This window comes from Prionailurus bengalensis, chromosome D2, assembly GCF_016509475.1.
Source record: "Prionailurus bengalensis isolate Pbe53 chromosome D2, Fcat_Pben_1.1_paternal_pri, whole genome shotgun sequence".
In the NCBI taxonomy this organism is placed as follows: domain Eukaryota; kingdom Metazoa; phylum Chordata; class Mammalia; order Carnivora; family Felidae; genus Prionailurus; species Prionailurus bengalensis.
This window is the reverse complement of record NC_057351.1, coordinates 71,050,115-71,077,990: the sequence shown is the minus strand read 5'-3', so window position 1 is coordinate 71,077,990 and position 27,876 is coordinate 71,050,115. Positions and strand designations below refer to the sequence as shown.

Genomic DNA, 27,876 nt, shown 5'->3' with positions numbered 1-27,876 from the left:
GAACTCTAACATCAAGCTTCTCTCGGACCCACAGCAGCACTAGAGCCTGAGCTTTCCCACTCAGTAAACATCTAGGTCCTTCTCCCCGGGGCCTCTAAATCCCTGTCACAGCAGAGGGGAGAGAACACCACCACACTCCTGCTGTGTGGACAGCTCCCCGCTGACTCCTCTGTGCCTTTCCAAATCTCTGATTTCAGAGGTAGGTGGGTAATAGGGGTTGGTAGTCATCAGATGGATCCTACTGTCTTTTGGAAAGTCCTGTAGGGATTCCGGGCACCCTTCCGTGGGAGATGGAATATTTATCACCATCGTCTTCAGCTCTGAGACCGTGGCCCCAAATGCCAAGACACTAGGAAAATTCCCATTCTGTCTTCTAAAAGTTTTGATCCCAGCTGCGTAGCTACTATGAATGGCAGTGTCCAGCTTCGTCAATGGTTCTGGGCATGACTGAAGCCGGCAGGCCTAGGAAGGTGGGGGTGGGGATTTCGTTACCACATGGTTTTCTTTCCTAGACCTCCGTGTCCTCAACCGCCATCTCCAGAGAGGCATCTTCACAGAGTAAGACGTCTTTTGGGCCCGCCCTTTTCCCAAGTGAGGAATTCTGAGAAGACAGAAATAGTTCTCAAGGAGATCAGAGGTACCCAATCTGATAGGACCTTAAGTGCTGCCCAAGTGATGACATCTTTTTCAGCTTGGGAATGCAAGTTTATTTTCTGAGAGCCATTTGTCACCTTCTCCGACTTCAAAACTTTTGAAGCCCAGGTGTCCATGACCCTATGCCAAAAAAAAAAAAAAAAATAGAGAGAGAGAGAGACAGGACCCCTGTTCTCAAGGATATTTATTGCCTTTGAACAAAATGATACAAATATCGAAGCAGGTGTGTAGTTGGATGTTAGTTTAACATGGACATAAGTAGCCAAATTCTTGCTCTTCTCTTGGCTCTTATTGCCAAGAATGAAAGGCTTGGGGCAGAATATTTACAGTTGTTTTTTTTTTTTTTTTCTATTGACACGTTTGGTCATTAGTTGTTTTTGCTGGGATATTGGCGAGTTGCTAGAGGATTTGAATTCCTTGATGCTGCTTCACATTCACCTATTTCTGACTTTGGCAATAATTCCAGCACCAATCACCAGCTTTCTATATTTATCGGCAGCTGCTTCAGTGATGTGGAAACAATTTTCTCAACAGCTGAAAAACATGAAGATACAGAGTAGGACATTTTGTTCTTTATAAAAGAGCTTAGTTGGGATGAGCATGGGAGAAGGGAACAATCCAGCACGAATCATTTTGTCCCTGCATCTTTCCCACTTTGCCCATCAGGCCGTGTGTGACATCAGGCTTAAGTGGAGAATTTATGGTTTGCCCAGAGAGGAATGAATGGGTAGCCTCTGTGACATGTACCAGAATCCTTTGAACCAGATGATATGAACCAGTATTCTACTTTCTTAGAAGGTGGTCTTTGATTTGCTTGATTTATGACTTAAGGTTTGGGATGAAGGAGGCTCATCCCCAGCCTCTCTTTCCAGCCCAGCTTTACCAGCTGCCTGGCTCTAGGCATTCGGCATTCGGTGAATGCTTTTCTACAGACCATTATCAAAATCAGTTCCGGAACATCTGCCTTCCATGGGACACTGCAGGGCACAGAGGATCTGAGAAGTATGGGACACCACCTGTGAGGTCAGAGGCTTCCAGACTGCAAGGTACTTGGACTAAATTGATTGAATAATAAATGGTACCAGGTCTCCGTAGCCCTCACATGGTGCCTGGTTCATCCAAAGCCCTCCATGCAGAATGATCAGAGATGTCGCTGTTGCTCTTGAATTGTGTCTCATCTGCTTTCAGAGCTCCGAGACATCTAGGCATTAATGCGTTTGCACAGAGAACAAGACTTAGAACCCAGAAACGTGGTTTCTAGTCCCAGCTCTGCTCCTACCAAGGAAAGGTGGAGCCACGTTGAGAAGCTAACATGAACCGAGGGTTCCAAGTGTCGTGCAAAGCACATCCCAGTGCAGGGTCTTTGTCCTCATTGCAACCTAGGAAGAGGGCCAGCATTTCACAGATGAAGAAGGGAGTGTTCAGAGACTGTCACTTTCCCAAGTTAACGTCGAGTTAACGTCGATGCCAACTCCAAAGCCTGGACTCTTACCATTCCAGGCCTCCCATCTCCCAAGATCTCAGCGCTGCGCAAGAGGAGACCCCATATGGCTCCACCAACCCCCCCCCCCGAGCCCAACTGTCTTCAGTTTGTAGAATTGAAAGCCATCTCTAAAATTTATTTTCTGACTTAAAAAAAAAAATCTACCAACCAGCAGCTTCCTTGTTACTCTAAATCTTTACTGCCACCTAGTGGACGTATCTAATCAGAGGAATGAAAAATTCAGTTCAACTTGGATTAAAAACTGTCAATTCATCTTAAACTCATCCTGTGCTCCTAACCTTTAAAAATTGTATTTATGGACAAATATCATGGCCTTCCATTTTTATCCTTGCAGTAAACTACCAGGAGTTTCCGGGAAACCTATAAACTCCTCCTGCTTTAAAAAATAATAATAATAATGCTTTGTGATCATATAATACACACTCAGCTAATAATGGGCTATACTTACAGAAGTTCTAATCTGAAATATTTAGAACTTGTATAGCAATTATGTTTTTAACTTTATAAATATTTGCTTAACTTTTTTTTTCTTTTTTACATTCTCAGGGTAACAAAAAAATAATAATTCAAACAACACAGAGGATGTGAAGTAAAAAAGTCCTTCTCCACAGAAGGAACTATCTTAGGAATTTCTTTTTTTTTTTTTTCCAAGAAATGTTTTATTTCATATACAGGCATGTGTACAAACACGTACAGTTTGCTAATTTTTTATAAAGGAGCTTCTGTTACGCATACTGTTCCACAGGTTGCCTTTTTCAACTTCGTCTGTTATGGACATGTTTCCATGTCAGACACAAATCAACTTCATTCTTTTCAATAGGATATAGTATTCCGTTACGGACTGTACTATAATTAATTTCACCAGTTCGTCATTAACATCCATATAGGCTATTTTTGGTTTTGTTGTTATAAAAGTGCCGCAGGGAATACGTTTATTTTCTTCAGGGAAAACATACACGCCAGGCACACACGCACGCACGCTCATTTGCAAGCATATTTGTAGACTGAAGTATTAGACGTGAACTTGCCGGATCCAAAGGTGTGTTAATACCCACTGGCCAAGATCACCAGAAACATGCCTGTAGTCACAAAGATAAAGGAGGAGAGGAGAGGAGGAGGACGAGGACGAGGACCAGGAGGAGGAGAAGCCCAGTTAACTGAAACTGCTCCAAGGGAGAGCACAGGGGAATGGTGAGCCATCCCCGGAGGACTGTCCTAGGGTTCGAGCTCTTGCTGAGTGGTAGCAGGGAGGAGTCAGGGCCGCGGGAGCAGTTCTGGGCCGTGTACCGGCAAGATGCCGAGGCAGGTCCCTGGGCATCTCTGTAAGTTTTTCTGGGAGGAGGGAGAGTTAAAGTAGGGTCAGGAGTGTCACCAGCAAAGAAGCAGCAGTCACACGTGTGGTCGGAAGAGGGGGGTGTTTCATCGTTTTGTGTGCCCGAGTGGCCTTGTCTGGGCATCGCTTCATTCCATGGGTGTTTCCTACGATCAGCTGGGGACGTGCTGGCCAGTCTCCCAGCACTGCGCCGTTTCATTTGCTCAGATACATTGACTTTAAATGTCTGTGGACGTTTATGTTGCTTTTCAAAAAGGTTGCATTAGTTGACATTCTCCTGGGTTCTTTTAAATGCTCAACTTCTCTAACAATGAAGTATTTAATAATCAGAATAATGGTAATCACAACACTGGGAAACGTTTATAGGGCCACTTCCCATGTGCCAGCCACTGCGTTAACTCCATTATTTCATCGAATCCTCATTGGAGGCTTGAGACACGTGTTAGTGGCATCCCAGCTTCCATCCGAGGAAACCAAGGCTTAGAGAGGGGGAGAACCGGCCCGGTCACGTGGCTGGCCAGCAAGTTGCTGAGCTGGGTTCAGAACCAGACCTTGCTCCTTCCAGAGCCCACGCCCTTTCCCACAAAGAAACACTTTCTCCTTCCTCTGCTTCACGGGAGCCTGCCATGGAGAATTTAAAGCTAGGGCATTAAGAGCTGTTAAACTGATGATCGCAAATCTTCCAAAGTCTGGTTTAGGATGATAAGGAAGTCGAGAGGCCCATTTACAAGAATGAGATTCATGGGCTCCTTTCCAGGAATCACATATATATTGTGAAGTGAGGCATCCTGCCTGAGTTCTTTAGCTTCTCACATGTGCCCTCAATTAATAAAGGCCTACGAGAGCTTCCTGAAAAATCACAGCCAAGACCACGTAATTAAATATCCTCTGGGCCAGCTGGAGCTCAGAGGGTATTTAAATAATCCCCAAGGAAATAAACGGATGAAGGACATCCCTCCCCGTGGATCCACTGAGGTTCGTGAAGGTTCCGTGCTATGTGAGGATGGCAAGGACTCGGTGCAGGAAAGAGGGGAAGGACGTGGTGCCTCGGTAAATATCTGTTGAGTGTGGGACGGGCGCGGGCCGGGCTTCAGAGCTGGCCCACGTGCGTGGACTTAGCTGAACAAACGTGGGAGTCACTGCTGGCTTCTGCTCTTTTCCAGATTGTGCTGGCTGTGGAAGGGACATCAAGAACGGGCAGGCGCTGCTGGCCCTGGAGAAGCAGTGGCACTTGGGGTGCTTTAAATGCAAGTCCTGTGGGAAGGTTCTCACCGGGGAGTACATCAGCAAGTAAGATCGGGGCACAGGCCGCGGGATCCTTCCAGTGGGGCCTGCTCTGGGGAGGGGAACCCCCACCCCACCCCATTGGACATAAAGGCATTCACACCCCATAATCAATATGAACTTTCACTGTGCTACGTTTTTGTTTTTATAAAAGGAATTTTATTCTTCCGCTGTCCCTATAGTTTGCCTACGATGAATTTAATGAGACGTCAGTCACTGCCTAATTTAACGAACAAAACTGACATAATGTTACACTGTATGTTATAATCAATTCTTCAGTAATTTTACTTTCCCTAACCTTTTTTCTTTTCCTCTTTGGAACTAGTAGACCTTGCTCCTCCTTTAGGTCTTGAATGTGTTTGACACCTCCCCCCACCCCGCCCTGCCCTAAAAAAAACACACACGCAGGGTCTAAGCACTGAGCCCATTGGGACCAATGCATAATCCAACCCACCAGGGACCGGGTTCGTGTTAGAGTCAGAGCTGGTGTAACAGCTAAAGTGAAGTTTTATTTTGTTTTGTTTTTATAACGTAGCTTGGAGAAACTAGTTACAGCGGTTACCTTTCTTTTTTAAGTTTGTAAAATTTATTTTGAGAGAGACAGCGGGAGAGGGGCAGAGGGAGAGGAAGAATCCCAAGCAGGCTCCACACCGTCAGCGTGGAGCTCGGCACGGGGCTCGATCCCACAAACCACGAGATCGCGACCTGAGCAGAAACCAAGAGTGGGACGCTCAACTGACAGGAGCCACCCAGGCGCCCCTACAGTGGCTCCCTTTTGATTGAAGGAGGGAAGAATGAGGGGGGGGGGGCGTCCAAAGGCAATGAGGGAAAATTTATTTTCGTCACTAAACCTCTCTATGCTTAAAAAATATTCTCCAACCAGGTAAATACATATCCGCTCTTCAAAAAGCAATTTAAGAATACAGTGAAACAAAAAACAAACAAAAAAGTAGCGGGGGCCCCACCGCCTAGAAATCTAATTCTGTAGTCCTGGGTGAAGCTGAAACGCCTGTATCAGAAGGAAAAAGCTTCACGGGTGATTCTGACACACAGCCAGGGTAAGAGGAAAGAGAAAGAGGCCCAGCTATTAAGCGAACGCAGAAGGCTGTGCGGGGGTAGGCCATTGGGATGTCTGCCGTGGTGCTTCTGAACTTTTGCACTCAAGGGCACGCATAGAAAACAGTATTTTTTCTGTGCTCAGAGGTAAATAAATAAGGAGGGTTGGAGAGGCTGAGTGAGAAGGCCCTGTGCCCCTGGGGCCTCCTGAGGGCTGAGGACTTGGCGTCCCAGGCTCTGGCCTGTGAGCTCCAGGAGGTGGTGGGGGGCGGGTGCACGCTGACACCACGTCTGAAGCCCGTCTGGCCTGGTGGTGAAAGAGAATGGCGCCCGTGTTTTGCTCGTTGGGTCCGAGACACGGCTGAGAAGCAGCCGTGGTCATCCGGTGGCGATTTGGCTGTTCTTTCTGTGGAGCCCGGAGAACCACAGCCGTCCCTCCACGTCGTGTGGCTTCGTGCACTTTGATCACGCCTGACCAGATCTCCCGGCCTGTGAATGCTGGGTGGGAGAGCATCACGCCCTACCACCTTCTGTGGCAAAGGGCCCCGGGAAGTGTGGGTCTGGCGTCTTCCAGGCCCCCCTCGGCCCTCTCAGGACCTGAAAACTCTTGTGTTGCAGGGACGGCGCTCCCTACTGTGAAAAGGACTACCAGGGGCTCTTTGGGGTGAAATGTGAAGCCTGTCACCAGTTTATCACAGGGAAAGTCCTGGAGGTAAGTGACACACACGGGATGCCTTCGAAGCTACCATCGTCTTCCCCAGAGGTCGGCAGAACCACAAAAGAGGCTCTTCCACCGTTTTGTTTTGGTTTTTTCTTTCATCTTTACCCGCGGAGGAAAGAAAGTACTGGGAGCTGACTGATCTCTTCGCGATTTAACGTGTATTGTCTTCACAGGCGGTTGCTGCCAACTGTTCATGTGGACATTGGAGTGAGGGACAATTTATCCAAAGAGATAAGGGGACTGTTAGGAACTATGTAGAAGGAAGAGGTATATTAGACTGTTTTTAGGAGTCAGAAAATGGGAAACAAAGCGCGTTCGAGCCGCCTGTGTGGGAGCGCACGTGTGTGGGCTTGTGGGGGGGGGGGGTGCGCGTGTGCACGTGAGAGTGCACGGACTCGGGGGGCAAGGGCTCAGAATCGAAGTGAGGAAAAGAAAGGGCAGGTGGAAAGTGAAGGCCTACACCTCGCCACCCTTAAGAAAACCACATCCTGCGTGACCCAGAACTCCCTGCGGCTCGGGCCGAACCAGAGCCTGGCGGGTTCAGGTGTGACTGCCTTGTGCCACAGAGCCTGCTTCCTGCTTTCTCCGCAGCAGCCCCACCAGCTGCCGCCTCTGGGCTGAGCGGAGCCCGTGCTGTGGAATTAGGGGCCGGAGTTCAGAGGCAGAGGGAGTCACTGCTCGCCACCCCCCCCCCCCGGCTTCTTACAGGCCTGTGGGGTGTTAACCTGCTCTGATACGAAAGAAAAGATTGCCTCATACCCATCACACATTTCAGGGTGGAGAATGTGTCCTGGGCAGAGGTGAGTCAGGACGCCTAGCAGCTTGGGAAGGCCACCAACTGGTCCTGCAGCTTTGACAGACACAGGCCACCGAGTCCACATGACCACATTCAAACCCCCCCAGCGGGGCGTTTCCGAGACCTAAATCTGAGAGGCCCCCAAGTGTCTCTGGGCAGCCTCCGTGGGATTGCACAGCAAGGTCTAGCTTAGTTTTCCTCATCCCACAGCAAGCTCTGGGGTGCCTTTCTTTCCAGGAAACACGGAGGGGCCGGCGTTGGCTCTGCACCAGGGCCCAGGGTAGCTAATTGGATTCAGGTGATAAGGAAGTGACTGTTAACTCGCACTTGCCTCTTACCCAGGGGAAGGGTGTTCCAGGAAGAGGGAACAGCCTCCCTAGAGGCCCAGAGGCGAGGACAGGCACAGCAGAGCGTGAAACAAAAAGCCAGATGGGCAGGAGCGCAGGTGTGAGAGATGATGCTAGAGGAGTGGGGAGGGGTTAGAGCAAGAGGACCTCCAGAGTCCTATTCAGGAATTTGGGCTTTATCCTAAGAATGCTGGGAAGCCATTGAAGCCCTGATGGCTGGAGCTGAAAGCGACTGGATTACATCGCTGTATAAAGAATGCGCGGGAGTCCTCAGATGCACGTAAAACCACGCCCATAGCAGCTCTGTTCACAACAGCCAGCAGGTGGAAACGACCCAGTGTCCACGCACGGATGAACGGACCAACAACACGTAGTATATACAGACAAGGAATAATACTCAGCCTTAAAACGGAAGGGGTTATGATACCTGCTACAGCATGGATGAACCTTGAAAACGTCATGCTAAGTGAGGGAAGCCAGACACAAAAGGCTACCCGTGGTTTGCTTGCATGTACGTGAAATACCCAGAACAGGTAAATCCATAGAGACAGAAAGCAGATTAATGGTTGCCTGGGGTTGGGGGAGGGGGGAATAAGAGTAGCTTGTTGGTACCCAACTGGAGGTATGAGGTGTTCTGGAACAAGTCAGAGGCGGCAGATGCACAGCATCGTACCTGTCCTAAATGCCGCAGTCAGGGAGGCCAGTTTGGAGACGACGGTAGGACTCAGGGCGCAAAGCAATGGGAGCACTGGCGGCAGGGAGACCTGAGAGGAGGGCCCACTCTCCCACGTAGTTGGGGGCTCAAGAGGAGTTTCCGTGGCCTTTCCAACAATAGTTTTCATTGTCAGCCCAAGTGTGGTCGGTGCTGAGTTTTTGGCCCTCCGTGAAGTACGTCGCAGGAAAGCTATTGGGGAAGTTGGTCGTGGCTTATCCGAGGTGCAGCATGAAGTCCAGGTGGTCAGATCACAAGAGTCAAAGTGCAGCGGGCGTGTGCTCCCCACCTGTCCCCTGAACATGTCCCTTGTTCCTCCCCGGAGCCCAGGGGGAGAGGCCCACGGCATTTCCATAGGGGTTCCCAAGTGTGATCTGTGCAGGGCTGAAATAAACCTGTTGAGTTGGGAGCAATTGGGAAATTGCATTTCGAAAGAGTAATAATAAAACATCAGAACCATCTCGCGGATGTTCAGCTGTAGGAAAACGGTGGGAGGATCCCGAGCATAGCCCCCAGATTTGAGCCACGTTTACGGAAGGCGCGGAGCGAAACCGCTGTCTCAGTCCACGTATGCAACCGTGTTCCCCAACAAGAGTTGAGCAGGCAGTAGGCAGGGCGGGGGCGCTGTCGATGACCTCCGGTTTAGTTCAACAGCTGTGAGAAGGGATATGTAAAATAAACTCGATCCAGGAACATGCCATTTTGAAGAAACATCTGCTTAGTCAAGTTCCTCCCCGGAGCGGGTGTTGGCTGTGGCTGCTGGAGCCTCTCGCCAGATTGGCCTCGGGTTTCGGCGAGAGCCTTCTGGAAGGTGCAAGTCGTGGAGGCTTTCCACACGGTGCCTTCGGATTTGGGACTTCTGGGAGTCATTTGCACTGGCTTCATAGCAGAATCAAGACCCACCCAGTGGGCGTACTGACCGCTGATGGGTGTGATCTAGAAAAATGTAATGCCTGTGTAGCACCCTGACATGGGACCGCCTCTGAGTCAGCTTGGCTTGGTTACCAATATAAAACAGGACGGGTCTCAACCCTCCGCCCTCCTCCTGTGCCTTTGTTCTCAGACCCCATTGTTGCAACATGGTGACTGTGAATTTGTAAATGCTGTGATCCTTGCCTTTTGGGATTCTTTCCCCTCAGTTTTAAAAATGCGGTAAAACGCACGTAGCATGAAATTTACCATCTTAATCCTTTTTAAGTGTACATTTCGGCGGTATGAAATGTATCCGTAATTTCGTGCAACCATGACGGCCACTCACCTCCATGATGCTTTGCATCTTGTAACCTTGAAACCCTATACGTAACACTAAATCTCAACTCCCCTCTCCCCCTCGTGCCCTGACCACCACCATCCTATTTTCTGTCTCTATGAATTTGACTGCTTTAGGCATGCCGTACAGGTGGAATCATACGGTATTTGGGGTTTTGTGTGTGTGACTGGCTTATGTTATTTTGCACAATGTCCTCAAGATTCATCCGTGTTGTAGCACGTGCCAGAATTTCCTTCCTTTCTGAGTGGTATTCCGTTATATGGATATACCGCGTTTCACTTGTCCATCCGTGATGCTTATTTTTGTTGTTAATGTTTTTTTCTGATTGATGTTATTCATAAAGATTGTAAATGTATTCATTTCCTACATCTCCAACAGCAAGGGCTTAAAAACGCAGAAATTTATTCTCTCACAGTGTGCTAGAGGCTAGAAGTCCAAAATTGAGGTGCGGCAGGGCCATGCTCCCTCCAGGCTCTCGCGGGGAGCTCTTCCTTGCCCCTTCCAGCTTGTGGTGGCCTGTAGCATTGTGACCCTGATCCCTGCCTTTATCTTCACATGACCTTCCCTCTGTGTCTTCTCTCTGTATCGCCCCTCCCTCTGCTTTGCTGTTAGGAGGACACTTGTCATTGGATTTAGGGCTCACCCAGATAATCCAGGATGATCTTGTCTCAAGATCCTTAGCTTAATTATTATATCGGCAAAGACCCTTTTCCCAAACGTTCACAGGCTCCAGAGATTTTTGGGGCCACTCTTCGAACCCACTCCAGTAAAGCTGGGAACTTATACAAGTGTCCTCCAGGGACTGTCACGAAGTATCAGGTGCTATACAGCCTCTTGTCTGGGTGGTTTCGCCTGAGATGTCACCACACACCCGAGGAAGTTTTGAGAAGGAGCGAGGTCACTGGGGAATGATCGAGAAGGTCCGGGCTCAGCTATGTCACTCATTTCTAATGTAATAGCCATAAACCCCACCGATCACATTGGCTTGACAGGCTGGGTAGAGAGCCTTCGTGTGTTTTAGTGCAAAGGGCTCCACGTGACAGGGAATTAGGGATCTACTCTTGGCTCTGGAACTCTCAGCTGTGGGACCTCAGGCCAATCTCTCAACTTCTTCGAGCCTCAGTTTTCCAAGACAAGCATTAAAAATGTGTACGTAAATCCAAGCCTGGACTGCTTGACACCAAGTTTCTCTGGCTCTTAGGACCCAAGTTCCGTAATTCTCGTGTCTTCGGTCTACTAAGGAGTCAGAGTTAGCAGTTCTTTCTCCTGGAGAGATTTTCCTGGAAGCCGGCATGCAGCATGCACTCAAAGTGTAGCTTTATTTATCATCGGCTGGCTTTCAATTTTGTTTTCAGCAACGAGAGTCTCTCTTTTGAGAGGTCTTGCTGTAAATGGCCCATCTTTAAAAGCTTATGCTAATTAACCTATAAATTCAGGAGCATTCTGAAGATGTTTGCCACCTGCCTCCTAATTAAGTCCGGAATCAAATTAGTGTGAAATACTCGAGTCTGCCAATAGCCTGCTAGCTCCATCTGTACCTCTAACCTCTCCTCTGGAGCAACCTTCTTCCTCCTTTTACTTCCCACCCCTGACCACGCCCCTCCCCTGCTCGTGCTTTAGCAGACTAATGGTACAGGAAGCCACACGAGACCTTGGATGTAGGTTACAGATGTCAGTAGACATCGGGCTTCCCTTTGGTGTAAATTTCCTTCCATCTTTGCCGAATGGCCCTCAGAGATCTTTGACTCTAGCAAAATCCCTTTCCTGGGTATGGGAGCGTTTTTACCTGCCATCTTCATAAAGAAAGAAAACAGCAAAATAGTTGCAAAATGAAGGCAGCCCTGGGAAAAAAGAAAAAGAAAGAAAGAAAAGAAAGAAAGAAAGAAAGAAAAGTAAATGTCAGACTGGAGACAGAAGTGTGGAAGGTAAAGGAAAGGGTTTGTCCCAGGTCCCTCCCCTTGGTCTTGGGCTGTTCTATCAGCAAACCAAGGGTGAGCTTGACTCTCTCAGCTCTCTTGCACAATTCCCTCCCCCCAGGGGCTCCATGTTTACCCAGCACTCCACTGATCCTTTCAAGACAAATGCTTGCATCCCCAGGGAGCTCGGCTCCCTCTGCAGATGGTGCCTCCCCGAGCAGACACCTGCTAGACCACAAGCCACCCCACCCCGGAGCCTTCCTCTTGCAACTCTTCTCTCGGGGACAAAGCAAAGTTGTGTTGTCTGCGTTCTTACAGGAGGAGGGCGGAGCTCTGCTTTTCTTGCTCGGGTCTCCTATCCTTTGCCTTTCCCTTCTTCCCCATGTCACACACCCGGGAAATCCGTTCTCCGCCCTGGGTGTCTTTCTTTCCAGAAAGGCTGGTGGCACATGTCTTTATGTGGCGTGGTCTTTACGGTGCTACTGGGGCCCTCTGGGGACAAGCGCGTGATGGTGCAGCCTGCATACTGCAGAGACCCTTGTACTGTAAGAGAGAGGCCCTCGCATGCGACCTGAGTGGCTCTTCTGTCCCTTTAATGCCCTTCCACTTCTACCTCCTGGGTGACGCTCTCCCGTCTTTTCTGTTAGCTTGGGAACGATGGACACACAAAAGGACAGGACTTAGACTTGCTTTAGACCCCTCCTGCTGAACTCCTGCAGTGGAGGAAATGGAATCACAACATGATTCGGCCAAATCCTTTTTCTTGATTCTCGGAGGGATTAAACACAAGTGGCTTTTTTGTTTAACTTTCTGACTGCTTTTTCATAAAGCCCAGGGACAAATGCTTATAATATTCCTGTGAAACGAATTCATGTTATAAACTGAAGGCCTTCGGCCCCTTCTTAACTTTTGGTGCAAGTATTCTAAGCATGTTATGCTGTGTTAGCCACAAGCAGGGGGGTCGGTCTTGTTCTGGGCTAACCTGGTTTCTAGTGAGCAGAAATGCAGTTACTCCATGGCACTTGCATGGTCGGTGGTCTGTTTGTAACCACCAGAGATCTAACTTGCAAAAGAGAGGCTGAAATGCCAACTCCCCCTTCCTTACTCGGGGTATGTCATATACATGCAAAGCAGGTGCAGTGACCCACGACCACCGAAAACTGAACGCACCCTTTTCATTCCCACTGTGCTCAAAGGAATTCGTACTCTCTTCCACTTAACGCTGAACCCAAATGTTTTTGAGGATTAGGGAGAGGAAAAGAATCAGGGAATCTTAGTAGTTTTGGTTGAGATGGTCCATGTCCCGGGGGGACAGTGAAACACCACGGTATCTTGCTTTTACATAATATTAAAAAATTTTTTTTAATGTTAATTTTATTTTTGAGAGAGAGACAGAGGGCGAGTGGGGGAGAGGCAGAGAGACAGAGGGAGACACAGAAAGTGAAGCAGGCTCCAGGCTCCGAGCTGTCAGCACAGAGCCCAACGCGGGGCTCAAACCCACGAACCGTGAGATCGTGCCCTGAGCCGAAGTCGGACGCCTAACCGACTGAGCCACCCAGGCACCCCTTGCGTAATATTTTTAACACTTGCAAATGATCTCATAAATACTTAATTCTCACAACAGGCCTATAAAGTGGTCAAGGCAGTTACTACTGACCTTCATTTATAGATGAGGCTACTGAGTGCCAGCAACTTGGGGCTAATTAGTAACAGACCACGATGAAAAGCCAGGTCTGGCGGTTCTCAGAAGACAGGAACTGCTTCATGAACCACCTGGCAGTAATCATTGCAGAACACGAGTAATTTGCTTCCCAAAATAACATGCCGAATGACCAAAATTTATCATTCCTGGTGAAATGGAGAAAGTCTGTTTCACTAGCAGCCCTGTTATACCTATTTTCAGGATGATAAACATTTGCTGTTTGTTTGGTTTACTTTTTTACCAGTATAAAATGTCACTGAAAGTCAGCGACCCCTGTCATGGAGTCTGTGGTACTTCTGGGCAGTCATAGCTCCCAGTGTCTCTGTCTATGGAGTCATGGGTCCCAGGGTCTCATCTATGCAGTCATACCTCATAGTGTCTTGTCTTCTTTAATCAACCATTGGCTCCCCGAGGGCACCTGGCATGGCCCTTGGAGAATAGTATAGATGGATGAAGCTGTCTCAGGTTAGCTCCTCAAAGAGCTCTAGCCTAGAACTCTCCAGAGCTCAGTAGGTAGACAAGAAGGTCCTGGGAAGCAGGACCAATATAGGGACACCAGTCATCTTTCCGAATTTAAAACTTAACAATACACATAAACTTAATACATTTATAAAAATGGCCTCATTTCATATATGAATTAAGGAAAATGTGGTACATCCAGCCACACAACAGAATATTACTCAGCAGTAAAAAGTGCCAATGGCGTGCTACCACAGGGATGAGCCTTGGACACATGATGCCAAGTGAAAGGAGCCAAGCACAGAAGACTTCATTTATATGATCCCATCCATATGAAACATCTAGAATAGGCAAACCCACAGAAACAGTAGATTAGTGGTTGCTGGGGGAACGGGGAGACTAGAATGGCTGCTAATGGGTACAGGGTGTCTTTGTGGGGGTTGACGAAGACATTCCAGAAGTAGATAGTGGTGATGGTTGGAAAACTCTGAATAGACTCAAAACCATTGAATTATAGACTTTAAAAGGATGAATTTTAAAGTATGTGGATAATGCCCCAATGTAAACATACATGCATATATACATGTACATCTGTCTGTCTATGCAGAGACATCCAAGGTGATAGGGAGCTGGAATCCTGTTACTCGGTTTCCTTCTCCGTGAAATGAGAACACTAATCACTGCCTCTTCGGGGTGCAGGATTTGGAAAAAAGAAAGCAGGCGAAACCACTGGCATAGTCGGGGAAGCTCCCTCTCTTCCCTCTCTCTCCTCCTTCCTTCCAGTCTTTGACAGTTTAACTTACTATATAGAAGAACTGCGGGTAAAGGACAAGAATTGGGGATTCAGTCAATACCTGTCTTCCCGCAACGTCGTACTCCAGGTCTTTCCCCTTCCTGAGCACTGGGACTTGTTCTCTTGCATGGCCACAGGCCGCCATCGCGCAGAAATGTGCCCTTGATGACAAAGTATGAGTTGGTTAATATAAAATCTTCCTGGTGCAGGAGAGAGACCTCAAGTTTAAATTCATCGAATGGTTTCTGCTTATTTGCAAAGAATAACTCTGGTGCTAATATGTTGTCCCCTCCGTCGTTAACAGATTTGGAATGGACCCAGGAGGGCATAGACGACACATTGACACAACAAATGATTTGAGGAAAATCTATCTGATTCGCCCAAAGTTATCCTCCTTCTCCTACATTAATGACAAAAGGAAATGTTTTGCTAGGGTGACAGACGACTATGTTCACAGGCAGTGAAGTTTCGATAGTTACGAAAAAAAAATCACCCCATTTCCTGTCAGCACAAATAGAAGGGCTTCCTTACCCGGAAATGACATTTTGAAAAGAATTTGTACTTTGAGTTCAAACAATGTTCTGTGTTGCAGCGTTAACTTCAGAGAGTTTAGCTTATTGCTGGTGAAATGGGGGTGGGGGTGGGAGGGAGTGACAGCTGAACCAAGAGGCAGAATGTAACTCTTGCAGAGAAGTGGACAAATAGTATTGAGGTTATGCTGGTGGCCCAACATTGGGAGCCGCAGAAGAAAATGTAAGATTTAGGACTTGTTCTTTGTTTTTAATTTTTTTTTTTAATGTTTATTTATTTCTGAGGCAGAGACAGAGCATGAGTGGGGGAGGGGCAGAGAGAGAGGGAGACACAGAATCCAAAGCAGGCTCCAGGCTCTGAGCTGTCAGCACAGAGCCCGATGTGGGGAGATCATGACCTGAGCCAAAGTCAAGAAGCTCAACCGACTGAGCCACCCAGGTGCCCCTAGGACTTGTTCTTAGATGAAATGTGCATTTCTAAAAGTAATAGGGTGTTCAAGTCTAAAACCATACCCCCTGTAGTGTCCCGGCAACCCTCCAGCACTCAAGTGACAACGGCCATCACAGCATCTTCAGAGTCTGAGGATGACTGTCAGCGGTGGTTTTGAACTTGAGAAATGATTAGGATCCAACAGCAGAGAGACCGCTTTCCTAGATAGGTTGCCGCCCAGCACAGTGAGGCGATGAGTCTCCTGGTGTGGCCAGTGTTCTGGGTACAGAAGTGATGACTCCTCAGAGTTGTCCTTTCTACTCTCCAGGACCCTTCCTGGGCCTCAGAAGGGCTCACGCGTCTGCTTTCTCACAGACCCAGAGCTTCAGCTGGTGCTCACCTGCCCCCACTCCCCACCCTGTTCACGACTTCTTTTACCGCTCTTCACCTCAAGGATTGTCATACTCCTTCTTCTAAGTGATCGATTCCAACGTGCCTCACCCGCCCTACGCAGGTGACATGCAGTGAATTCCAAGGTAATTTCCACGACCTTTTCTTGGTGGAGCAGAAAAAGAGCTTCATCTTGGGCAATGTATATCAGCACACAAGAGATAAGCGGGGACCCACAGTAGTGTGAGGGCCAAGTAAGAGGGACACACGGTAAATGCCCTGGGTTTAAAAGAAATTCTTGTCAACTACTAGAAAAGCAGTCAGCTTTGGATTTTGAGGCATGGGTAGTTACAGACAGGTGCAAGTGGGGAGCTCATGCCCATTTGCTGTTGTTATTGAAGTCTTAGGTCATTTTTTGCAGCTTTATTTCTTTGGTTTAAACGTATGATTTGATTTTACCGTTTGGTTTAATATGCTGTTTTCTACTTCAAATCATGTTTGTATGTACTCAGGTTACAAATTTTAAAAAATTAAAAAAAAATACTTTCCATTACAGCCTAGCATTATTTGAGTTTGATTACGATGAAAACTGGCTTTTGTAGGCTCGCCTGGACCCACTGTCCACCTGAAAGGTCATCCCTATTAGAAAGTGCTTGCCATCACTTGGATTTGCCTACCTGTCCAATAGTGGATGGCAAAAGAGCCCAGTGGCTCTCCACCTCCTTTGTCCTGGAGTCTGGGTTGTGCCTCTGGTGGGCATTATGGCAGTCCTTTGGGTCTCAAGCCATCTTCTCTAGCTTCCGGATTCATGACAACTCAGACAAAAGGTGGCGTCTCAAGCTACCTCTGCTCTATTCGGTCCTAGTGCTTTTGTCCACAAAGCCTCTTGCAGTGAGCATTGAACTTAGGGGCGTACACTGAAAAATGGCGCCACCCAAAGGTCACCAGGACAACTTCCATGCTGGGCATAGCTTTCTCTAAGTAAGGATGTGAAATTTGCCGTGAAGCCCAGGAGATGAATGCTCCAGGGGACATGGGAGCATTTGGTCCGCTTGACCCCAAGCGGCAATGCTGCCCTCCTCCCTGTCCTATTGGGAACAGGCTTCCTTCTCTTCTGCTTTCCACGTGAATGTGCTTGCTTCCTGAACCTCACGGCTTCCCACCTTGTGAGGGATGTGATGCCAGTTCCAGCAGATGGACCTGCTTAGGTTTGCCAGCTAGTCAGGAAGAGTGAGGGTGAGGGCTGGGGCCCATACAGCCCAGCGGAAATGAACTGGTACAGTTACTCCTCCCCCAAAAGGGCACTTTGGAGTGGCCTTCCAACGAAAACGATTTATAAACTACCTATTCCATGGCTCTGCCGCAAAACTCAAAACTGGAGGCATCGTGGAAACGTGGATGGATTCTGGAATCACCTCCAACAGATCCCTGTGCCCTTCCTTTGATACTTGATTCTTTATTTTCTTTCCCAAATCACATCCATGTGTATGGACAAGAGGCAGGTCAACAGGAAAGCCTTCTCATTATCGCTCCACAATGGCTGTCCAACCAGGCAGACTTCTCAGACCTCTTGACTCTGCCTGGTGATTATCTTGGGCCCCTGTTACTTGGAAACTCACCAGTTTGGAAATTTGCTTGGTGAATTTGCAGATGAACCATCTTCTCTTTCCCCATCCCGGAAGATATAGAGGTAGTTAAATAAAATCTGAAAGAGGGACCAATACTCTGAATACAGGAGAGTAGAAAGATAAAATCTGGGGATCAGTGATCCCAGTTCTGATGTTCCAGTGCTTCTAGTCATGACTGAGAGCCCAATTAAGTTTCCCCTTTGCCTTTGTAAGGAGGGACTCCTTCACTCCTCAGGCAGTTGACTGCCTGCTGATGTCCCAAACACGGGACAAAGTTCTGGGGCACAGAAGTAAAAGGTATAGTCCCTGACTGCCAAGGTTTTAAGGCTGGGATCCTAAAACCTCTGTGCATAAGAATCCCCTGGATACCTGGTATAAAGTGTGGATCCCCAGGCCTCACCCAGAAATTCTGATTCCCGGAGTCCAGGCCCCAGGCCCGGGAATCTGCCCTGCTCTGGGTGACTTGGGGGCAGGGGGTAGGGGGGGCAGCATGTGGGAGGGCAGCAACAGATCCCACTGGGAGAAACTGGCCCTGCAAGGGTGCGGTGAAGGCACAATCATGGATGCTTTTGACTTCTTGAAAGAAGAATGCACTAAAAAATGCTAATTATTATGGTGTGCAATCCAGTAGCTTCCTCTTCATTTAGAAGCACTGTTTTGTTGCTAAACACCATACATTCCTTGAGCAATGTTAGGAATTGCCTCCAAACCAGCTTAGAGAGATTCCACACATACACAAGGGGTCTTTCTACTAGCTGATTTTGTGGGCAAATAATCTCCAGGAAAATTTTCCCTAAATCATTTCAGTCACATTGAAAATGACAAGAGTTGTAACAGAATTCTGCCCTCGTCCCGAGGAAGGGGTACATGAAAAGTGCTGTGCTATCACAGGAGACGGTTTCTGGCTCCTTCTCTCTGTTCACGTATATGAAAAGCCTGTGGCTTCACCTTCTGTCACTGGCTCACCCAGGATTTCTGCAGAATGGTTTAGTTGGCCGTGAGGTTGTGTGTATAGGGTGCCTGGAATATAGAAGGTATCTATTGATTTTGGGTTTTTTGGTCTGCCGTAGAAAGAGCACAATGCAAAATGTACCAAAAATATGTCTCAGGGAAGCTTGATAAGCACAGTTGTTTTTTGGTCACGCTTCCCTGAAAAATATGTGAACCTGAAAATGAGAAAATTCTGAATCACTAATGGGAACCCAAACCAAGTTGCTGTTTTACCGCATAAAGGATTCCATAATATGGGCCTCCAGAGCAGTGACTTGAGGGAGCAGGTTGCCAGCTGTTTGATCGCTGTGTTCAGCTGAACACCTTTCTGTCCTCCCGACCCCAAGAAAGAAACTTCCAAAGCCCACGAACCTGGTTTCGGCGCAAGCCTCTGCCTTGGGGACAATTACTGTCAGATTTGTGGTGCAGGCAGTTGTTCAGCGGCTGTGAAGGAATGGTACTTTCCCCCAACCTGCCTCCAAACTAAGAAAAGCTCCCCCCCTCCTTTCCGTGGGAACTTGGACTGGCCCGTAGTGGTTTACTGGTGTGTGTGTAACTAGTGAGGACAGCGCGGGGAGGGAGGCGTGAGAACGCCAGCCCCATTCTGTTCTGTTTTCCGGCGTGTGCCCCTAGGGAGATGCGGGCTGCCTTCGCCTAGCTTCCGAGAGAAGCCTGCTTAGGTGACCCAGGCAGGCAGGGACCCCCCCCCCCCCCCCCGCCCGGGTCTGTCGGAGCCGAGGTCTGGCGTTTGCAAGCCTCTCGCCCGTGTTCTGAGTTTGAAGCCCGAAGGCGTTCCCAGCTCAGCACAGCCAAGGAGCAGAAATAGAAGAAAAGGAACCCTGGCATCAGGTAAAGCAGGCAGTGCGCGAGGGGTCCTTGGCTTTGCAGGACACACGTGGAATTCCTGGCTTCCTCGGTGACCAGAGACCCCGAGGGGCCCGCAGACGTGCTCGGCTTGATGCTGGCGACGGAAGCCACTTTGCATTGGCCCGAGATACATTTTACTTAAACTTCTTGTTTTTCTTAGGATACGAAATGAGCTACAGAGCTTTTTTTCATTGGTACAGTGCTGGAGTAAAGAGCAGGAAAGGCAGGTTATTTGAGAGTTCTGGTATATTGACCTTTTAACAGTGTGTGTGTTTTTTCAGGCTACTCCCCCCATGATTGAAAGGAGAGCGTGGCTTCCAGAGTTTGTGTGTGTGTGTGTGTGTGTGTTTGGTCTGTGGCTTGTGGAGCTCTGTGGGATTTATATTTGAGATGAAAAGGGTTTTGGAGTCCTGTTTGAGGATTTAGTGGCATGGAGAATTGAGTAGATGTATCTGTTACTATAAATGTGTGGGTATTTTTTTTTCTTTAAGAAGTTCCCCATGAATGAAAATGAGGAAGCAAAATGGTTGGGGGATTATTCCTATTTTGTTGTGGCTACAGATGGAAAAAGCTCTATGGTGACCTGTCCCACCATCTTTGAACATGAAGTGCAAGCTGCCTAGAGCTTCTTGCCCTTAGGGTGAAAACAGTATTCCTGTTTATTAAACCATGCTCTGAAATTTATTTTTTAGGAAAAAAAAAAGTTTTAGGGGCACCTGGGTGGCTCGGTCGGTTAAGCGTCCAATTTCGGCTCAGGTCATGATCTCGCGGTCCGTGAGTTCGAGCCCCGCATCGGGCTCTGTGCTGACAGCTCAGAGCCTGGAGCCTGTTTCAGATTCTGTGTCTCCCTCTCTCTCTCACCCTCCCCTGCTCATGCTCTGTCTCTCTCTGTCTCAAAAATAAATAAAACATTAAAAAAAATTAAAAAAAAAAGTTTTAAAGTATGCTATGCTAGCTCTAAGGAAGGAAGGAGGCAAGAAAAATCTCAACTGTGAAAGAAACAGAGTTATGATTTTGGAAAAGGTGGGGGGAAAGAGTAGGTTTCAACCCCAACAGGAGACTGGTTGCCATAGCAGCTACATCTGTCACTTAACCAGGATTGGGGATCGAAAAGAAAACTGAGCCTCTTTTGCCTAAGACTGCCTCCCAAGGAATGTTAAGAGGATGTGAAGTTATTTAGATTATCCAAACAGGTTCTGACAAGTAAGTGAAAATAACTCATTAAACTATAATTGTTGCCGTTCTATAATGGATCAAAAGGCTTGTTGAGTCACGATGTACTTAGAGAATAGGTGAATTTGCCACGGCTCATTGGTATAAATTACTTTCGAGAAGGCTTTTTAAGACCAAGTATGTGGCTTTGCCAAGCCTCTCATTGTTGCTCTTTGAATGCATGTTTTGACCAAATGTTTTCAAGTGGGTGCTTAGCCATTTTAATGTGTCCCTGAGTCTAACTCTTACATCAGTGCCTTATCCAGGGGACTCAGGGCATATTGTATCAAGACAACAGCTCTGCAGGTTTTCCCCTCCAGCTAAATAATAGCTCACTTAAAAGGAGAGCAAAGTCCGAACTACTTAGTACCTGCATCCCACCTCTATAGAGGGACCATCATGATCTTGCCTCCTGTAGACCAGAGTTTCTCAGCCTCAGCACCATTGACATTTTGGACGGAATGATTCTTTGTTGCAGAGGACGGTCCTATGGAATGGTTAGCAGCATCCCTGGCCTCTACCCACTATTGGCCATAGCACTTCCTCCCCAGTTGTGACAACCAAAAATGTCTCCAGACGTTGCCAAGCATTCCCCACAGGGCAAAATTGCCCGCCAGTTGAACCACTGCTGTAAAGAAACCACTTTCGAGGCCAACTATCACAGAGAGGAAGAGAGGGCTTTGAAGAGGAAGGGCAGACCCCAAGGGAGGGTGGTTGAGTCAAACAAAGAATGACAAGACAGATACTTTACCCTGATCATGTTGGTTTTTATTTTGTTCTGCTTTTGTTTGAAGCCACATCCTGCGCTGGGTGGGGAAGCAGGGGTTAAACACTGTTCTGGATATACATTCTTCTGCTCCTGGCCGCCTGCCTTGTGATCCCTTATGGCCCTTGTTTGATACACTGCCTTGCTGGCATAGTAGTCAGACTTCTCTAAAGTGAATTGCATCTTAAGTGCATCCCAGGAATGTACTATTTTTTAAGAAAGAATCCCGTGTAATCGCCCACTTTATAAAGCAAATAATTACCCGTAACTTATCAAGTCTGCAAATATGGGTTTTTTGATATGTGGGCTTTGAGTAAATCTGGGCACGCCTATTTGGGTTTTTCTTTTGGAACCTGCAGCTGAGTGCTTTTGTTTCTCTTTCCTTTCCCCTTCTGTTCCAATGGGTCTCAAACCTTCTAGAAATTAGGTTTCTTTTGTCGATGAAATAGAATAGTCACAGCCTTTTCCCCTTTCAAAGATAATAGTAAAGTCCATAGCTAGAATTTTCTCTTCATTAAAAACATTTTTTTAAGTTTATTTATTTATTTTTGAGAGCGGGGGGGGGGGGGGCGGAGAATATGAATGAGCAGGGGCAGAGAGAGAGGGAGAGAGGAATCCTAAGCAGGCTCCACATTGTCAGCATGGAGCCCAATGCTGGGCTCAAACTCACAAACTTTAAAATCATGACCTGAGCCAAAATCAAGAGCTGGACGCTTAATGGACTGAGCCCCCAGGTGCCCGTTCATTTAAAATTTTTCTTAAAACTTTAGCGTAAGCTGCTGCTTGTTCGCTCCCAAAGGTTAACAGATTTCCAAATGAATGAAGCTGTTGCAAACAAATACTGATATAAGACATGTAGAACAGCGAATTTCCCATAGTTCCCCTTTACTTCTTTTGGTGGACCCATGTTCAATTTCATAAGTGTACCTTCATAACCTCACAAAATAATTAAGTTATTTATATGTGTTATATTTTCAGGGCGTTTCTCCAAGAACATGATACATTGCACTCAGCACCATGACTTCCAGGAGCTACTACCCAAACAGGATGAGACAGGTTACTCTGGGGAGCACTCCCCTCAAGCCCAGCTGGGGTAGGGGGCAGCACTTGACATTGGCTGAAAATATCAGGAAATGCCTCTGCTAGTCGGAGTCCATTCTCGGTGATATGGTTGGACTGGCCCATGGCGTTATCAACGAATTATGTTTTCTGCTTTTCGATTCCAAAGCAAACCTTCCTTTTATCTCCAAAACCTTTCTTTTCCCTCTACCTAGGGGTGCCAGTGTATCATATTCATGTACTCTCTTGGAAACATTTTCTCATTGTTAAAATTCACTTCCTCCCCGCCCTCCCCCTGCCCCACTTACTAGACCTGAGATCCATGAGCACAGAGAATGCTAGTAATTTAGGTCCACTTTATCCCCAAGATATGGCACAGTCTCTACCCATATTGGTTGCTCAGTAGTTGATGAATACACAAGTGAATGTCAATGATTTCGATAGAAAGACCACCCAGGAGCTTATCTGTGAGAAGCTCGCATGCCGTGTTCATATAGTCTGTCTGTATTTTTTTTCAAAAGGACAAATCGAATCCCCGTGAAAGCAGCTTTTAGCGTTTGAGGGACTACCAGCGGAATCTTTTAAGAATACCGCAAAAGCAGGTCTACGTATTGCAGGATATGGAACGGGGGAGCCTTATAAATTTTTCTGCATGAGGCCTGGAAATTAAACTTCTGCTATTATTTAAAATCCCACCTGCGAAAGCTGCCACGTGGATTTAACAGCCTAAAAAGCATGACCACCCCTGAGGTTTGACCCAAAGGCGTGGTATTCTCAGCCTCTTTGTTGAAAACTATCCAGTCCAAAGAAAGAACTTGTAGGTCACAAACGAGAAGAATCTACCTGCTTTACTCTTCGTATCCTAACATGACATCTTTGAGGATTGGGTGTGTCTCCTAAGACATTGGACAGGTTTTGCTCAAAGAGCCCCCGTTTCCTGAACCAGATGTCAGGACCTGGGGTGTCCAGATGAGGCAGGTGGCTTGAAATGGGGGAGATAAAGAAGCGGAAGGTAGTCTTCGTGCTGTAATGGGTGTATTGACCCCGGCTCCGCTTTCCCAAGAGAAGCCCCTGGTATGAGCCCATATGAATGAGTAAGGACGAGTCTTGTCAGCAGCTTAAGGTGTGGCCTTGGGGGAGAGAGGGCCCCAGTAAAAAAGGAAGCATACCCCGCCACTCTTCCTGTCCGTCAAGCCCCGAATGGTTGGGGCAAATACGTGTCTGTGTCCTCCTCGGCGCTGCGTCACATCGGGGTCGTGTTTTGCTCAGAAACGTTAGAGGAGGCAGAAACGTTTGCTTATGCTTAAGACTGCTTTTATCTTTTCCTCCTGCTAAGTAATCATTTTGTTAGTTTGTCTTGCTTCTCTGCAGCTGGCTCCTTGCATCCGTGCTTATATCCGTATACCTTGTCCAAATAAACATACTTGAAAGATAAAGCAATGTGTTTTGCAGAGTTTAGAACATCCTCTAACAGAGAGTTTAAGCCCAGCTTTCTGCTTTGTTTTGGCAGCTTGTTTAGGATGCAAAGTGTATCTGGTTCTGGCAATAGATTAAAGAAGGTGTTGGTTCTTACATAACAAAGTTGGGGGCCTAAGGACTGTCGGGGGGGGGGGGGAGGGTAGATTTCCAGGCTTCCTTTGTGTTTTTTTAAAGAGTTTGAAAGCATTAAAAAAAAATGCTATCGACTGGGTGTTTTGTTTTGACTTTAACCTCAGAATTATATTGAAAAATCTTATCTCGGCTTACACAGCCCTCTGTGAGTAAGCTCCTGGTCACTTACATCTGTCCTCCGCATTCCCACCAGCCCCACTGGCCTTCTTTCTGTGCCCCAAGCACTTGCGGTCTCCATCTCGGGGTCTTTGCGCTCCCTGTCCCTCCGCCTGGAACATCCTTCCGCCAAGTCTTGGTGTCCCCATTATTCAACCTGCCTGCCATTCCTTAGAGAAGCCTCCCCTGACCACCCTGTCCGCAGCTGCCTCCACCTCCAACCTCCAGGTCCCTTTCTACCCCTGGACCTGCCTTATTTTCTTCATGGCACTTCCCCCCCCCCCCCCCAACGATCTGAAACTCTTCTGTGTTTGCATACATGTCTACTCTCTGTCACCTGTTGCTCTACTGTAGTTAACTTCATGACAGGTGCAGCCATATCCCCGGCACCTAAAACACGATCTGACAGAAGGCAGGTGCTCCATAAATGGGTGGGTGGATGGATGGATGGATGGATGGGACGGGATAGTGGGAGGAAGAGCTTTCTGCCTAGTAGATGCCTAACTCCTCTTTAAGTCTAGGTGCCACGCTTCTGTGATGTCTCCCTGACTCCCCTTCACAGTAGTCTTGGACAACTTTCTCTCTGACGCCCACCTCACTTGGTGCATAACTTAACAGTCTGACCCTGTGGTAGGCACTTGTTTCCGGCTCAGCTACCCCTCTGCAGGGTGAGCTCCTTGAGGACAGGAGTTTCTAATGAAGGGTGGTTACGGCTGGAGTTACTGTTGTAAACCTTACTGCCTTTGGTACTTTATCAACCTGTCTCATACGAGTCCCTTTTACCAACTCGGTGCGTGGGACTCCATGAGTTTCACCCTCCTCTCTGTTTTGCAAAGGACAAAACTGAGGCTCAGAGCAGCTGCCTGATGGCATATAGGTGATTACTGGCAGGGTCAGAGTTTGAATCCAAGATGTCTGCCTTCAAAGCCCGGATTCTATGGTCTTTTTCTCCTCATCAGGCATCTGGCTCACGGGTCCGTCATATTTGCCCAATGAAGGAAACCTAAGGCTTCACCTTCTCCCTCCCTTCCTTATTGTTTGAGCTTATAAATATCATTTACAATATCTGTAATATCATATAAACATTATAAATGTGAGCTTAGTTGTCTCTAAGGAGCTAGTTTGTGGATCATGTCACTTCCTTTTAACTGACAACTTAATTGGTTGTTTAAAATCTGATTTTTCTCATGTGAGCAAATCTATTTGTAAAAATGCCGGCTGCCATTGAGTCACACGTGTGTACTCGAACTGAGGGGTTCCACTGAGCAGCCCTGGGAACCGGCTTTCCTCCCTTTGGCTCTCAACATCACCCTGATTTCCCTTAGCTTTAAAACATAAAGCTTATACTGAGAAAAACACCACAGCTAGAAATTTGGGGGGAAGTGACTGGGAAAAAGCCTAAAAGTTTTTAAAGTATCAGCATTTCTTCTGTATTTTTCACGTCTCCAAGTGCTTCCAATTGTCTGGTTTTCCTCAACACCGGTCTGGACAGTCCTTATGAGTTGGGTTGGCCCTAGGAAGTTCCGCTGCTGAAGTAGAAAGCCAAGATCAGAAGCCTTTGCTGACCTAGAGATGTAATTCTCTAAGCGCATTCTCAGCTGGTAAAACTGTGGTCTCTCCACAGAGCTGACGCCCAGAAGTTTCCACATCTGTGGCGCGAGTCTCCAGCTGGCACACGGGTAGCCTGTGCTGGCGTGTCGGGTGCGGGTCCCTCATTGTCTGATGGCTGAAGTTCCCGGCACGGGACAAGTCCTGATGACAGCTCTAGGAGCTCAGAGTCCGCAGCCTTGTCAGGCTGGTCCGTCAACGCTTTCCTTGGCACATGACCAGGTTTCACCCAGGTTTGGGCCAACCCAGCTGGTTCCCATTTCCCTCAGTGGGAGGCATGGTAAGCAGGAAGGTGGTGCCACATGCAATTCGTGGATGGGACAAAACTCCAGAGGCCCTCTAGCACTGGGATAGGACCGCTGAGTGCTCAGCTGTGGCATGGGTGGCATCTGTGGGTGAACCCCAATGGGTCATCCAGCTTCTCTATCCATCCCAAAGAAAACAGCCACTTACTGGCCCTTTAACCATCCCTGAGCAAGGCAGGGGCCGGGGGGCGGGGGGGAGCGGGAGATGGGGGAGACTTTGACTTTTAGCACAGCTTCTCAAGTGGCTTAATGGCCTTGGATACGCTCCCTAGTAAATGTCTTGTGATTTGCAATTTAACTTACTGGGCGATGAGAGTATTAGGAAGCAGTTTCTGACTGGTTAATTGTTCACTCATGCCACGCCCAGACCAGAGCCCCTTGGTAATTGGGGCCTTGCCTAATCTGAACTCACACCGATATGAGCTGCAGCTCAGTTGGCTGGTTCCCAGACTTGGTCTTGCACCAGCGAGAAAGATCTCTTCTCGAACCGCTTCTCTGTATTAAAGGTAAAACCTGCTCAAGACCGAACTCTGATGGCAGAAGAAGTCCCATAGATTTAATCCGGTCCGTCCTTCTTAAAACTGAGGATGCTGAAACCTAAGAAACACGAGAAGGCGGAGCTCCTTGGCGAGAGAGCCAAGAGTAGACCTCAGAGCAGTTCAGTGCTCCCCCAACCTGGACGACACGCTTCAACTTCTCTGCTTACTGTACCCAAAAAAGCAGAGGGCAGCAAACTCACTCTGTAGTGGGCCAGATGGTAAAGATTTTCATCTTCGTGGACCATACCGTTTCTGTCTCAGCTACTCCAGTCTGCTGGGTAAGGCCAGAGCAGCCGGGGACACCAGGTAAATAGATGCACGTGACCGTGTTCCAACGAAGCTTCATTTATAAAAGCAGGCTGTGAGCCAGATTTGGCCCGCAGGCTACAGTTTGCTGACCCTGGTCTAAGGTAAAAGTAAACATCCTCCATTCACTCCCCAACCCCGCTCCCCAGAAGTGGCTGTTGTCGAGCGTCCAGTCTGTTCTCCCTGGCATGCATCACGGTGTTTACAGATATGGGGTTTTGTCACATAAATTCGGTCCCACAGGATATGTAGTTCTGTATCTTGCTTTGCTGCTGTCAACAGGGGAGGGCATATATTCTTTTGTACACAAATATGACCACGTTGTGCATATTTTCCTGCAGTCTCCTTTTCTTCTCTTGGCAGTGACTCAGAGTCCGTGCTTACTGGTTTGTGACTCCTTTTTAAGGGGTACATCGTGGCCTCAATCTTTATCTTCTGCCGAGAAGTACGAAAGAATAGCCGTATATGAAAATAATGACTGGCCGATGGTCAAAGATGATGCCTTGTTTGCTTCACATTGTCCCATGTGTTTGGTGACACTCCACGGTGGCCTTTCTGAAGGGGGGACGGATGGCTTTAGCTCGAGTTACCCCCAGCCCAGTGCCCTATCCATGTGGTGTGTTAATAAGTGATTTTGCATGACTGTGAAGGGTTCAGAGCAAGTTTGGGGGCTGGCATCATCGTTGAATATGGAGAGATTTCTGTGAAATCTTGAAAATTCCAAGGGTTTTGTAATGCTGTAGACTGTGGGTCGTGGTGAGCAGGAGAAACCCATAGCACACATTGTGCTCTCCCTTTAAGGCCTGCGCATTTTTAAAAAAAATTTTTTTTAACGTTTATTTATTTTTGAGACAGAGAGAGACAGAGCATGAACGGGGGAGGGTCAGAGAGAGAGGGAGACACAGAATCTGAAACAGGCTCCAGGCTCTGAG

The 27,876-nt window shown here is 47.8% G+C and overlaps 1 protein-coding gene across 27 annotated transcripts in view; it reads left to right on the top strand.

Moving 5' to 3' along the window:
- The window catches only part of ABLIM1 (actin binding LIM protein 1), a 300,499-nt gene that overhangs the window by 197,474 nt on the left and 75,149 nt on the right, over positions 1-27,876 (top strand). For all 27 annotated transcript variants that reach the window (XM_043597635.1, XM_043597630.1, XM_043597643.1 and 24 more), the window contains exons 5-6: positions 4,655-4,781; positions 6,450-6,543. In XM_043597635.1, coding sequence (XP_043453570.1) covers positions 4,655-4,781; positions 6,450-6,543 — 221 coding nt within the window. The remainder of the gene's footprint in view (positions 1-4,654; positions 4,782-6,449; positions 6,544-27,876) is intronic.